The sequence below is a fragment of the Drosophila arizonae genome, chromosome 3, assembly GCF_054131065.1.
Source record: "Drosophila arizonae isolate 15081-1271.41 chromosome 3, UAZ_ARI_1.0, whole genome shotgun sequence".
NCBI classification, from domain to species: Eukaryota; Metazoa; Arthropoda; class Insecta; order Diptera; family Drosophilidae; genus Drosophila; species Drosophila arizonae.
This window is the reverse complement of record NC_142923.1, coordinates 13888644-13900541: the sequence shown is the minus strand read 5'-3', so window position 1 is coordinate 13900541 and position 11898 is coordinate 13888644. Positions and strand designations below refer to the sequence as shown.

The 11898-nt window shown below is 40.5% G+C and overlaps 2 protein-coding genes and 1 long non-coding RNA gene across 6 annotated transcripts; all 3 read right to left on the bottom strand.

Moving 5' to 3' along the window:
* Window positions 1–5: 5 nt before the first annotated feature.
* Window positions 6–1620, bottom strand: LOC108610114 (glyoxylate reductase/hydroxypyruvate reductase). The gene is made up of 4 exons (XM_018001974.2): window positions 1179–1620; window positions 550–881; window positions 344–469; window positions 6–284 (listed from the first exon to the last, which is right to left on the bottom strand). Exons 1-4 carry the CDS (start codon window positions 1577–1579, stop codon window positions 166–168), a joined length of 978 nt encoding a protein of 325 aa, XP_017857463.1. The 5' UTR covers window positions 1580–1620; the 3' UTR covers window positions 6–165.
* A 1030-nt stretch (window positions 1621–2650) lies between these two features.
* Window positions 2651–6096, bottom strand: LOC108610112 (glyoxylate reductase/hydroxypyruvate reductase-like). Of its 4 annotated transcripts, none has more exons than XM_018001971.2 (5): window positions 5958–6096; window positions 4203–4613; window positions 3801–4138; window positions 3591–3716; window positions 2651–2914 (listed from the first exon to the last, which is right to left on the bottom strand). In XM_018001971.2, exons 2-5 carry the CDS (start codon window positions 4595–4597, stop codon window positions 2796–2798), a joined length of 978 nt encoding a protein of 325 aa, XP_017857460.1. In that variant the 5' UTR covers window positions 4598–4613; window positions 5958–6096; the 3' UTR covers window positions 2651–2795. The 4 variants fall into 4 exon arrangements, with proteins under 4 accessions (XP_017857460.1, XP_089319474.1, XP_089319473.1 ...); XM_089463348.1 differs by having other exon boundaries at window positions 5962–6017; XM_089463347.1 differs by lacking the exon at window positions 5958–6096 and adding an exon at window positions 5782–5843.
* Window positions 6097–6242: 146 nt separating this feature from the next.
* LOC108609620 (uncharacterized) lies at window positions 6243–8258 on the bottom strand. Its single transcript, XR_016268871.1, has 3 exons — window positions 7653–8258; window positions 7268–7560; window positions 6243–7162 (listed from the first exon to the last, which is right to left on the bottom strand). It is a non-coding gene; the product is annotated as an uncharacterized LOC108609620 (long non-coding RNA).
* Between the last annotated feature and the right edge of the window lie 3640 nt (window positions 8259–11898).

Below are 11898 nucleotides of genomic sequence, written 5' to 3'. Positions count from 1 at the left end.
GCTACTCCTTTTATTTTTATTTCTTATTTATTTCAAGTCTTTGGATTATCTATTGGAATCACAGATTCCAGAATTTTTACATTTAACAATTACAAATATTCCCAAATTGTGTTTTAATTTTAACACTTGCACTTACATAATTTTCATATGCCGATTCGGCTCAGTTCAATAAGCTGGGCTAACCATGGGCTTATCCTCGATAGCATTTATAATATTATTCGCTGCCAGGAGACTCATTTCAATGGTTGTCTTCATGGTCTGCGTGCCCAGGTGGGGCAGAACCACTGCAAGAGAAATTGGCTTAGCATAGATTTTATTTAAATAAATTTCAAGTAAAACGCACCACAATTGGGCAGCTTAAGAATGGGGCTGTCTGCAGGCAAGGGCTCTGGAGTGGTTACATCTAGACCCGCAGCAAAGATTTGTCCACTGCTCAAGGCCTTATGCAAATCAACCTGATTAACCAGACCTGCAATGAAATATATATCATATAAATATATGTTATATTAGAGATATATATTATATCATTTATATATATTTAATACTCACCTCCTCTGGCCACATTGACAAACACTGCGCTGCATTTCATTTGAGCAAAGGCCTTGGCATTGAACCTCTCACGCGTTTCGTTGGTGAGTGGTGCAGCAACCACCAGAAAATCGCTTTCCTGCAACAGACGTTCGAAGGGCACGTGCTCTGCCTTGTAGTCTATATCGTTTTCTTTGCGATTCCGGGTCGTATAGATTATCTTGTCCACGTCCCAGCACTGCAAGCGCTTGGCTATGGCCTGGCTAATGCCACCAAAGCCAAAGAAACCAACCACTGAATCCCGAATCTCCACGCCCATACGCCAATCAATTTGCTCCGTTAGCCACTGAGAGCTGTAAGAGATTGAATTCAAATTAAATTATAATTTATAGGAAATAAGTAATAAATAATAAAATAAATAAATTTGAAAATATAGATATAAAAAATAAAAAATAAAACAAGGAACATAATGATTTAGAATTAAAATCAAATAAAGTATAAAAAACAATTTAATATCAGCTATTTCTGTTTGCATCTAATTATAATAACGTTCACTCTTGATCTCTATTCAAAAGTTTATGCTAAGTTGGCAGACCGCAAAAAGCTCAAAAGCTCTTTGCACAAAGCTTTCACACACAGCTGCTACTCACGTCTCAATGTCTCTGCGACCCGCATGAAAATGTCGACCAGCTGCAATCATCAGGCCAATGGCCAGATCTGCCACCGAATTCTTCACCACGCCCGGCGTATGGCCCAATGGAATCTGGCGACGCTTGAATTCCTCCACGTCCGCAAAGTCAATGCCCGAGGACATGGTGCTGACAGCTCGCAGCTGTGGCCCGGCTGCATCGAGAATGGCCGCATTCAGCGGCTGATAGTGTGCCCAGTATATGGCATCGACACCGCCCACCTTCTCCAGTATCTCGTCGCGGCTGGGCGGCACACTCTGGCAGATGATAGTCTCGGCGCCGCGAGAGCGGAGCAACTGCAGCGCCGCCACCGGCACCTGTGGATGCGAGACGAGTACTTTGAACGCTCGCGAAACGCTCATTGTGAACTGAGCCACTCGGTATTTAGAGAAAAACTAAAGCGTGGCGAAGCGTAAACAATGCTTGAGCTTTTTTCTCTCAAGCTTTCACTAGCTTCTATCCACTCTCTTCTGCCTCACTGTTTGGCGTTGCTTCTCTTTGTAAACTAAACACTCAGAATTCAGACAAAACTAACTCCATACAAAGTTTTCAAGCTTTCGTGCACCTTCCTCTATTGCTGTTGCTCTCTCGTTTCCTCCCTGTGCCTAATTCTGTCTGTTTACTGTTTCGTTTCCTACTTCACTTACCTTCTCTTTACTAATCTACTACCCTTACTCCTAGTCTTGCTATCGCTGCTAATTAGCTTCCTGGATTTAATGAGAAATAACATATACATATGTATGTATGTAGGTTTTATTGACAGACTGCTCAAATGAAAACCTTGACAAGAGAAATCTACTATTGGATACTGCATATACATATATATATATATATATGTGTATTCTACATACATATATGCAGTATCCAATAGTAGATTTCTCTTATTGTAATATACTGAATTCCAAACTAACACATATTTCTCGTTAGATTATGCCATCAGCATACAATATATGAATGATTGAAATACATATGTAGGTCTTCCTGTTCAGTTTCGAGGCTGATTTCATAAACAAAATATTATATATTTTGTTACACATCTCCATGACTCAAATATTTACACTTTTCATTCTTTCAATATTTATATAGTGAAAATGATATACATATGTATAAATAAACATATGTACGTACATATGTATGTATTGAGCTTAGTTATCTAGTATAATTAGACACGAGTTTTTAACAAAAATATGAGCTTGTCAAATAATAACCTTGATTTGACCTACATTTTTTGTATGTTAACTATCTTTTTTTATATTTACAGCTAGTGACATACTATTGTAGATAGCCCAATCTGCTAACTTGGTTTTTGGTTAGCTGAATGAACAAGAACTTTAAGTCTGATTGATTGATTGATGGATTAATCAAATATCGGTGACCGAGATAAGGTAATTTTATATATCTATAGTAAGACAAGATTAATAATGCAATAATAATTAATAATTTCTGTTTACTTTTTAATTTGTTGAGTTCATAATTCTTCACACAATTGTTTGCAATTAATTTGCATAGCACAACTCGTCGTAGACCTTCAAAGCGTCCCATAGTTTTTCCATAATTCTTTTATAGTTTTCCCAGAGCTTAGTAAGCCGGCGAGAGCATGCGCTCACCCGCCAAGCCGCGCAGCACATTGTGAGCGGCTATGGTGGCCATGTCGGAGCGAGTGCGATTGGTGGCAGATCCAATGTGGGGCAGAATGACTGAAATAGAAGTGAAGCGGTTGACCTTGAGTTGCATAAAGAGACATGTACTTAAATCTACTATACAGAAGAAACCCAACTCAGGCCAGCAGCTAGTTCGAGGAGAAAATTCTTTTTTTTTTCTGGAACTATAAGTCAAACAAGGTATGCGTTAATAAAAGCTCGAAAACTACTCGATTTGCTAAGAATCACAGTGGAACCTCGCTGCAAGCTAAACGTAACAGGTGCTTAATCAACCATGTGAACTATAATATATAGGTATATTGCTGGCAATGTTACCCTCACTATAAACAAAATTTCCTGACCTTTTCACTTCAAAAATTTTCGACTATATCTTGCATAAAAGATAAGCTGACAAGATATACTGCCTAACATTAACTTGAATTTATATATGTTATACACAAAAAGGCGTCCTTTACCACTCACTACTACCTATAGAAAACATAAAGCTTGGTGCGCTCTAAGTGACGAAATAAACAACAAACTTGTATGATGATAACCCAAAATTGTTTATAGATGACCTAAAAAGAACCTTGGCCATCAATTTACAAACTAAAACAGCAACACAACTCTCTACAAAATACAAACAGAAAGCGAGTGTAGATAAGAGTTGAGTAAGAGATAAGTGAGCTAACTGACAAAAAGCTTATATATTTATAGAGATAAATTCACTTACTGATATTGTCGAGTGTTAGCAACTTGCTATTGGGCGGCAGTGGTTCGGGATCGACAACATCGAGGCCAGCGGCAAAGATGCGGTTCGACCTGAGCGCATCGTACAGATCATTTTGATTAACAATCTCTGATGGAAGGGAAAAAAATAAATATATAAATAAATGCAAAAATAATTAATTAAACAAAACAAAATATAAAAGCTTCCACTTACTGCCACGTGCAATGTTGATCAGCACAGCCGTATTCTTCATCTTGTTGAAGGCGGTGGCATTGAAGACGCCCTGTGTGGCAGCTGTGAGTGGTGCAGCGATGACCACGAAATCACTCTTAGCCAGCAGCTCATTGAATTCCACTTTCTTGGCATTGAGCTCCTTTTCGGTCTCCCTGTCGATGCGACGCCGTGTGGTGTAGAGCACCTGATCGATATCGAAGCCAGACAGACGCTTGGCAATGGCCTGGCCAATGCCACCAAAGCCGTAGAAACCAACCACCGAGTCGCGCACATCCTGGCCCAGCATCCAGTTCAGATGATAGTTCTCCCAGTTACCCCTAAGCCAAGCCAAGGATAATTCACATTAACAATATTCAAGAACATATCGAAAGTCCCACTCACGTTTCGATCTTCTTGCGACCCTCGTGGAAGCGACGACCGGCTGCAATAAGTAGACCCACAGCCAGATCGGCCACAGCGTTGTCCAGCACAGTGGGTGTGTGACCCAGCGGTATTTTGCGGCGCTTCACTTCATCCAGATCGACGTAGTCGATGCCAGCGGACATGGTTGAGATGGACTTCAGCTGGGGTCCCGCTGCATCCAATGCCTCGGCATTGAGAGCCTCGTGTCCACCCCACAGAATGCCATCGACTCCGCGGATCTTCTGCAACAACTCGGACCGCTTGGGCGGCAGACTCTCCACACGCACCAGCTCACAGTTCTCATTGAGCAGGTCAATGCCCGATTGGGGCACCTCCGGGTGCGTGATCAACACTTTGAATGACTTGGCGGACATTGTCTTATTCTTGGCTCTGCGCAAAAGGGAAGCATCACTGGGTGTTAGCAACAGAGCAGCAAAAAATGCCAGCAGAGGCAGAACTTTAAATATCGGACGCATACTGCTCAAAGCTAGGTTCGGCAAGTAACTGAGCTGAGCCGCTTACCCACCCCGACTTAAGTAGCGACTGCCTCTTGGAGAGCAGCCCAGGCCCCTGAAAGCCGCAGCTGCCTTTGGCAATGAGAGCCGATAAACTTATGAACCTGTTTAGCATGCTAAGTGAGCTCTGATTCGATCTGAATCGGTGTGAGTGTGTGTGTGGGAATGTCTGTGCTCTTTAGCGCCTATAACAAATACCGGTTTACAGGAGATAGAGAGAGAGATAGAGAGAGAGATTGGAGAGTAGAGAATGCAACAGGAATTGATTACGGGTACAGGAATTAATTTTTAACTGGAATCACGACATATAGTCAAGGTACTTTAAAGGTAAATGCCAAATGATTTATTGAGTAAGAGAAAATTATAGAGCTGATAAATTGTGTGATGCTTATCAATAAGAAAAGGAGCTTTGATTGACTCAAATTGTATAACGAAACAGACTACAAATGAATAATCACTTTAATATTACTAACAATTCTATAGTTTCTTATTTTTGGGGAAAATGCATTGATTTTATATTTAAAAAACTAAAATAAAAAAATAAAGTAGAAATGTCAACTAATTATTTATAGATTCCTCGCATATGCTATAAACCGATTTTAAAGACAAAAAAAAAATAATAATAATAATAATAATAAATATTATAATATAAAACTTTAATTTATAATACAATTTATAATTTATTTTTTTATAATATAATTGCAAAATTTTTTTGTTTACAAAGAAAATTAATGTATTTACTACGATTTATTTTTAATCCGATTTAATTAATAAAACTCTATTATTTCTTTGAACTTATCTTCAATTGTTAAATTAAATAGCTTTATTTATATTGACATATTTTTAATATGTTTTTTAAAATAATTTTTATACTAAGAAAATGTTTATTAATATTCAGAATATTTCACAACTTGTATACCAGAAAAATAACTCAATTAGCATTGAAAATGGCAAAAGAGCAAATAAAACCAAATCATTTTAGTTCACTAATCGCTCTATTCCTCTCTTTCTCTCTGCGTTGGATCACTAAGAGCTCAATTTACCCACAAATAATACGTCACTCAGCAAAATAATAATACAAGAAAAAAATTAACTGAACTGCTGCTTGCCTAATTTCCAACTGAAATATCAACAGAGCTTACGGCAAAACTTGCTGAAAGCTCTTAAGTGCTCTTCAATCACTCTCTCTCTCTCTCGGTCGCTCTCCCATTCCACTTACCTACTATTACTCAGCTGGCAACGGAGAAACTTAACAGCTGCACGTTCGCCGGTCGACTGATTGGAAACATAATCAAAGGCTACCTTTTTATACAGTTACTAACTTTGGCAATACTCAGCACCAAGTTATTAATTGCTGATAAACGTTTTTTTTTTTTTCGATGAGCAATTGTGAAATAAAAATCTTTTATGATTAACGTGAATTGAATGCGTTTATAGCAATCGAAGCTCTGATTATCTTTTCAGCGATGGGGTCTAACACATTTGACTTCATTTCCAGCCCTACTTCACTCTTTCACTTTTGTTTATCTCGCTCTACCAATGCAATGCAATTTGTTGCTCTTTTGCTTATCTAGTTTTCTTTGCTCGCTTCTTATCGGCATGGGCAGACAGCTTTCTGTCTCTTTCGCTCTGTGTGAGATTGAGCGAACTCTTTAGCTGGCCAGCTGCTGAAACGAGCTGCGCGCCTGCTCAAAATACCAGTTGGGGATTTTTTCCCATGTCACTTGTGGCGCTCGCATGCTAGCCAATTTCTAATTGGAATGGGACAAAATGGAGTCGAGCCGCGTAGCCGCGAATATATTTAAAACTTTCTAGTTGTTTACGTGAGGAAAACATTTATGTCTAGATGTCTAAGTAAACAATTTTCCTATATTCTGACATAACCTTGCTTAGGATATTTCGAAAAAGTCTGAAATGCTGAAAGAGAGGCTAGTAACTCAATATATTACAAATTAGTTTTAGTTTATTCACACAATTTCTTGCTTCTTCTTCTTTTTGCAGGCTTTCTAGATTTACCATAATTTTTCCATTCCAATTCTCCCATAGTATTCCCGTAGGTTTCCTAGTAAGCCGGCGAGGGCATGGGCTCACCCGCCAATCCGCTCAGAATATTTCGAGCGGCTATAGTGGCCATGTCGGAGCGAGTGCGATGGGAGGCAGATCCAATGTGGGACAGAAGAACTAAAATAAAAGTGAAGCGGTTGACCTCAAGTTGCATAAAACCATAACTTAAAATGCTTGTACTTAAAGAAGAAGGCCTTGAGCTAACTATACATACATATGATATATATATAAGGGATAAATTGACTTTTTGATATTGTTGAGTTTTAGCAGATCACTAGCGATTGACAGTGGTTCAGGATCGAAAACATCGAGACCAGCGACAAAGATGCGATTCGTACTGAGCGCTTTGTACAGATCAGTCTGATTAACAGGGTTTAAAAAAACAAGAAATCAAAAAGGGATGAACGAAAGACTTTTAATAAAAAATACAAAAAAATAAAAAATAATAATAAATAATCTACTTACTGCCGTTTGCAACGTTGATTAGTACAGCCGTATTCTTCATCTTGTTGAAGGCGTCGGCATTAAAGACGCCCTGTGCGCCAGCTTTGAGTGGTTCTGTGATGACCACGAAATCGCTCTTACCCAGCAGCTCATTGAATCCCACTTGCTAGGCATTGTACACTTGCTCGATATCCTTATGAACCCGACTTAGTGAGGTGTAGAACACCTGACCGATGTGGAAGCCAGACCAACCACCGAATCGTACACCATCCTGGCCCAGCAACAGGTTCACACTATTATTGTCCCACTTACCGCTAAGCCAAGCGAAGGATAATTCATATACATATATATACATTACTCAAGATTCATTTACATTATTCAATAGCTTATCCCAAGTTCCACTCACCTCCTCAAGATCAACAAATTCGGTGCCAGGGGTCATGGTTGAGATGGCCTTTAGCTGGGGTCCTGCCTCATCGAGAACCGTGGCATTGAGGGTCTGATTTACGGCCCACAGGACGCCATGGACTCCGCGGATCTTCACCATGATATCAGCAAGTGTGGGCGGCACACCCACAGGCACCAACTCATATTCCTCCTCCAATAGGTCAATGGCCGCGTCGAGCACCTCCGGGCTCGTGATCAATACTTTGAATGGCCCGCTGCAGCTGCTTTTATCCAGGCCTCCACGAAAGCAAGCATCACATGGTGTTACCAACAGAGCAACAAGAAGGGCCAGCAAAGGTAGAACTATAAATATCGAGGACAGACTGCTCAGAACGAGGTCCAAAAAGCAACTAAGCTGATCCGCTTGTCCACACCGACTTAAGTAGCGGAAACCTTTGGAGAGCAGCGCAGCCCCCTGAAAACCGCCTTTGGATAGATCTGTGTGTGTGTGCTCTTTAGAAAGTGTGCGATAGAGGATTGGAGGGAGAGAGACATTGATGGGGGTGGGAGACGGAGAGAGATCGGAGAGCAGAAAATCAGACAATTTGAAATGCCGAGCAACAGGAATTCGTCACAGGTGAGGGGAATTATTTCGAGCTCGAAAAAACGGCTTATAGATGAAGGAACTATAAAAGTAAGTCCCGAATGATTTAAGTGAGATAGAATTTTAAATAAGAGTGTCATTACTGCTTATCATAAAGAAATAGGAGCTTTGGTTCACTTAAATCTGATAACAAATAAGAAACTTCAAATAAAACTATAAATGTAATACTTTTACCAATTGTTTCATTTTCAATTGATTTTTTATTTGCAAAAAATAAATTTAAAAAAAAAATCTTTGTAAAAATAATAAAAGCATAAATTAAAGTATAAATTAAATATATATTCCATATATATGATACATTTATAATCTTTTTACATTCAATTGTATTTGTTAGTTTACTATTTATACCCTGAACCCATTTTCAATGGGAAATCTTGATCAGGGCGACGAGCTGAGTTGATTTAGCCCTGTCCGTCTGTCCGTATGTCCGTCTGTCCGTATGTTTGAGCGCGTCGATCTCAGAAGATATAAGAGATAAAGACTTGAAATTTTTTTTCCTAGGTCCGTGTATAGCACGCGCATATTGAATTTTGCTTTAAATATCGATAAATTGCCCCGTTATTTTGTTATCGATTAAAAACGTTATTGAAACCCAGTAAAAAATTTATATCTCCTACATCTTTTAAGCTAGAGTCTCCAAATTTAATGTATACTTATATGCATTTTATACAATTTCGGTTTTTGTCAAAATTTACCCCCCACCCCTAATTCACCCCCTCACCCTCACATTTGTAAAAGGCGTATTTCAAATACTAGAGACTTGTGCTTTGGCAAAGACATGCATATCTATGATATAATCATAATCTAAAAGTTTCATGAAGAAAGTACATCCACAAGAAAAGTTATTGAACAATTAAGTTCCCTTAGTAAGCCACCACTGCAGCCAATGCGTGTTTATGCGTGCGTCCGTATCTCTGTGTGTGTAAGCGTGTGTGTGTGTGTGTGTGTGTGTGTGTGCGTGTGTGTGTCTTGTGTAAGCAGAAAGACGCGAAAAATGATTGAAACAGCTATTGCTCGAAGGGTTCAGGGGATCTCGTAGTCGGGCACTCTCGACTAGAGCTTTCTTACTTGTTTTATTTTATTATTATTTGTATCTAATTGAATATTTGTCATGCTGAAATAGCATTGTAAATGTCAAAAGAATAAACAAAATCAAATTATTATCGGTCTCTCTCTATATTTGTAGTGAATCGTTAAAGCAATTGAAGTTCTTACTATCATATCGGCGATCGGCTCTGTGGCACTTCAGTTCACTCCAGCCCTTCGCCAGTCTTTCACTTTTGTTTGTTGCTCTTTTGCTTTTCTTATCGGCATGGGCAGACAGCTTTCTGTCTCTTTCGCTCTGTGTGAGATTGAGCGAACTCTTTAGCTGGCCAGCTGCTGGAGCGAGCTGTGCGCCTGCTCAAAATACCAGTTGGGGATTTTTCCCATGTCACTTGTGGGGCTCGCATGCTAGCCAATTTCCAATTGGAATGGGACCACTATCCCCAGCTTTTAGTGGAGTCGACACGAATCGCATCGCATCGCGTCGCGTCGCTATTGGAACGCCAGATTGTGGAACCTACTCATACAGGCCACCACCACAAACACCACCACAACCACCAGCACCGCATGCACATAGCTTATTTTGTGAGCGGATCTGCTCAAATTTTGTCCGCATCGAAGCAGGCGCACAGAGCTGCATAGCTGCTCTCCAACACGCGCGCCGCACTCTCCAAACCCATCGCTCTGTGTGAAAGCAGCAAAGAAACGGCAGATGGCGTTGGCGTTGGCGTTGCCGCTGACTTTTTCGCTGCCTTCGCCGCTGCCAGCGTTGGCGTTGGCGTCGGTGGTTGTCGTAGTTTTTGCAGTGTTTCTTCGGTGTTTCTGCAGGGCTCTGCCCAAGTGCATGTAATTATACCCTGCACAGCTTACATGGAATAGGGTAGTTAATGCAAACCAATTAAAATGAATTTAGAATATTATCTCGTGTTGATGAAGAAAGCGTAAATTTTATTTAATATATTAAGATAAATTATTAAAATTCAAAAATAAATTTTTGAAGAATATATTCTTATTTGAATTATAAAACAAAATAATAATAAATATGTATATATATATTGAATAAATTAGTTTCAACATCTAAAGGTAGCATAATACTGGCTTGTTTTTAAATTCAGACATTTGTACATATTTATAATTTTAGCAAAATAGAACCCAAATCAAGTCATTCGCGAATAATTTCTTATTTTAATTGAAATAAAATAAAATTTGTTCAATTATACTTTTAGGCGGGGGAAAATATATACCTAAACAAACACACATTTATAGTGGGTATCTGAAAGTCATTCAATTAATTGGTCTTTCTGTGCTGCAATTAAATTTGTACGCACATAGATTTAGACTGTGCAAAGGAGGAGACTGAGAAGTTCGCTCTGCGCTTTGGAGAGTTTCCAGTCGCGACTGCACTTTGCCTAATTGCGCAAAGGTTATTGGCCCAGAGTTGCCAGAGTTTGGCCCCAAAGTGCGAGGGTGGCTCAATGTGGGCGCCAAACGTTGTCTCGCGCACAATTTTTGTTTGGCTGCGTCGCGTCGCTGCTTGTTGCTTGCTGCTCGCTGCTGGTGTCGCTGACGCTGTCGCTGTGTGCGCTTTGTTCTTTTGTTTTGTGGTGATTTTCTTTTGTTGCGGCAGCGACTCTCGCTCCAGCTCCGTTTGCGTCTGCTGGCTTTTATGCTTTCCTGTTACCAAAACACGATGCGTCATTTTGACTGACGTAACCGGGAGACAGCTGTCTATCAGATGCGACCGTCGTGCCGTCGACGACGCTGGTGACGCTGTTTGTCGTTTACCGTTACGCCCGCTGCCGATGGCAATGCCAGCGCTCTCTGCGGTTTGGCGAACAAGTGCACAGCAATCAAAAGATAGCAAAAGCCAGTCGACATAAAAGATGAGCAATGCACACAAATACCGACACACGCACACACACATATGTATACGCGTACAGTTATACGTGCCATCGTAAAGTTACAGTTGTAGACGACGGCTAAAAGCTCGCCGAATAAGTGACATGACAGCCCCTTCACCCATTGGCGTCCTCCACCCATGCCAATTGTTTGATCACGCCGCTGCTTAACTAACGGCACTTCACAAGGACGGTGGGCATCCCACCGTAGGTGCGACAGCATCCAGCAGCAGTCGCATTCTGTGTGCTTCATAACCAGCTACAGCGCAATCCAAATCAAAAATGGTGGCCAAGCTGCAAGCTACAAAGCTGCAAAAGCAGCGCCCAACCAATCGAATTTGCCTTGCGCAGGCGCCGAAAGACGAAGCGGCGCCTACAGTCTCAAATGGGCCACTGTCAAGCGCCGAAGAAGCAAAAAAATAATAATAATCAAATACTACGAGCAAAAAATACAGTTGATTTTTATGTATGTTGCGAAAGGTCGGACGCCTAAACAAAGCACGAAAAAAATGTGACGCGCAGCATTGAGGCAGGTCCCTCTACGCGATACGAGTGAACAGGCGCGCACGCAGCAGCAGCAAGCGACGATGCGATGTTCGGCCTGTTGCCAGCTGAGCGCAAGCAAAAGCTATTTCGTGTGCGTTTGTGTGTTTGTGTGC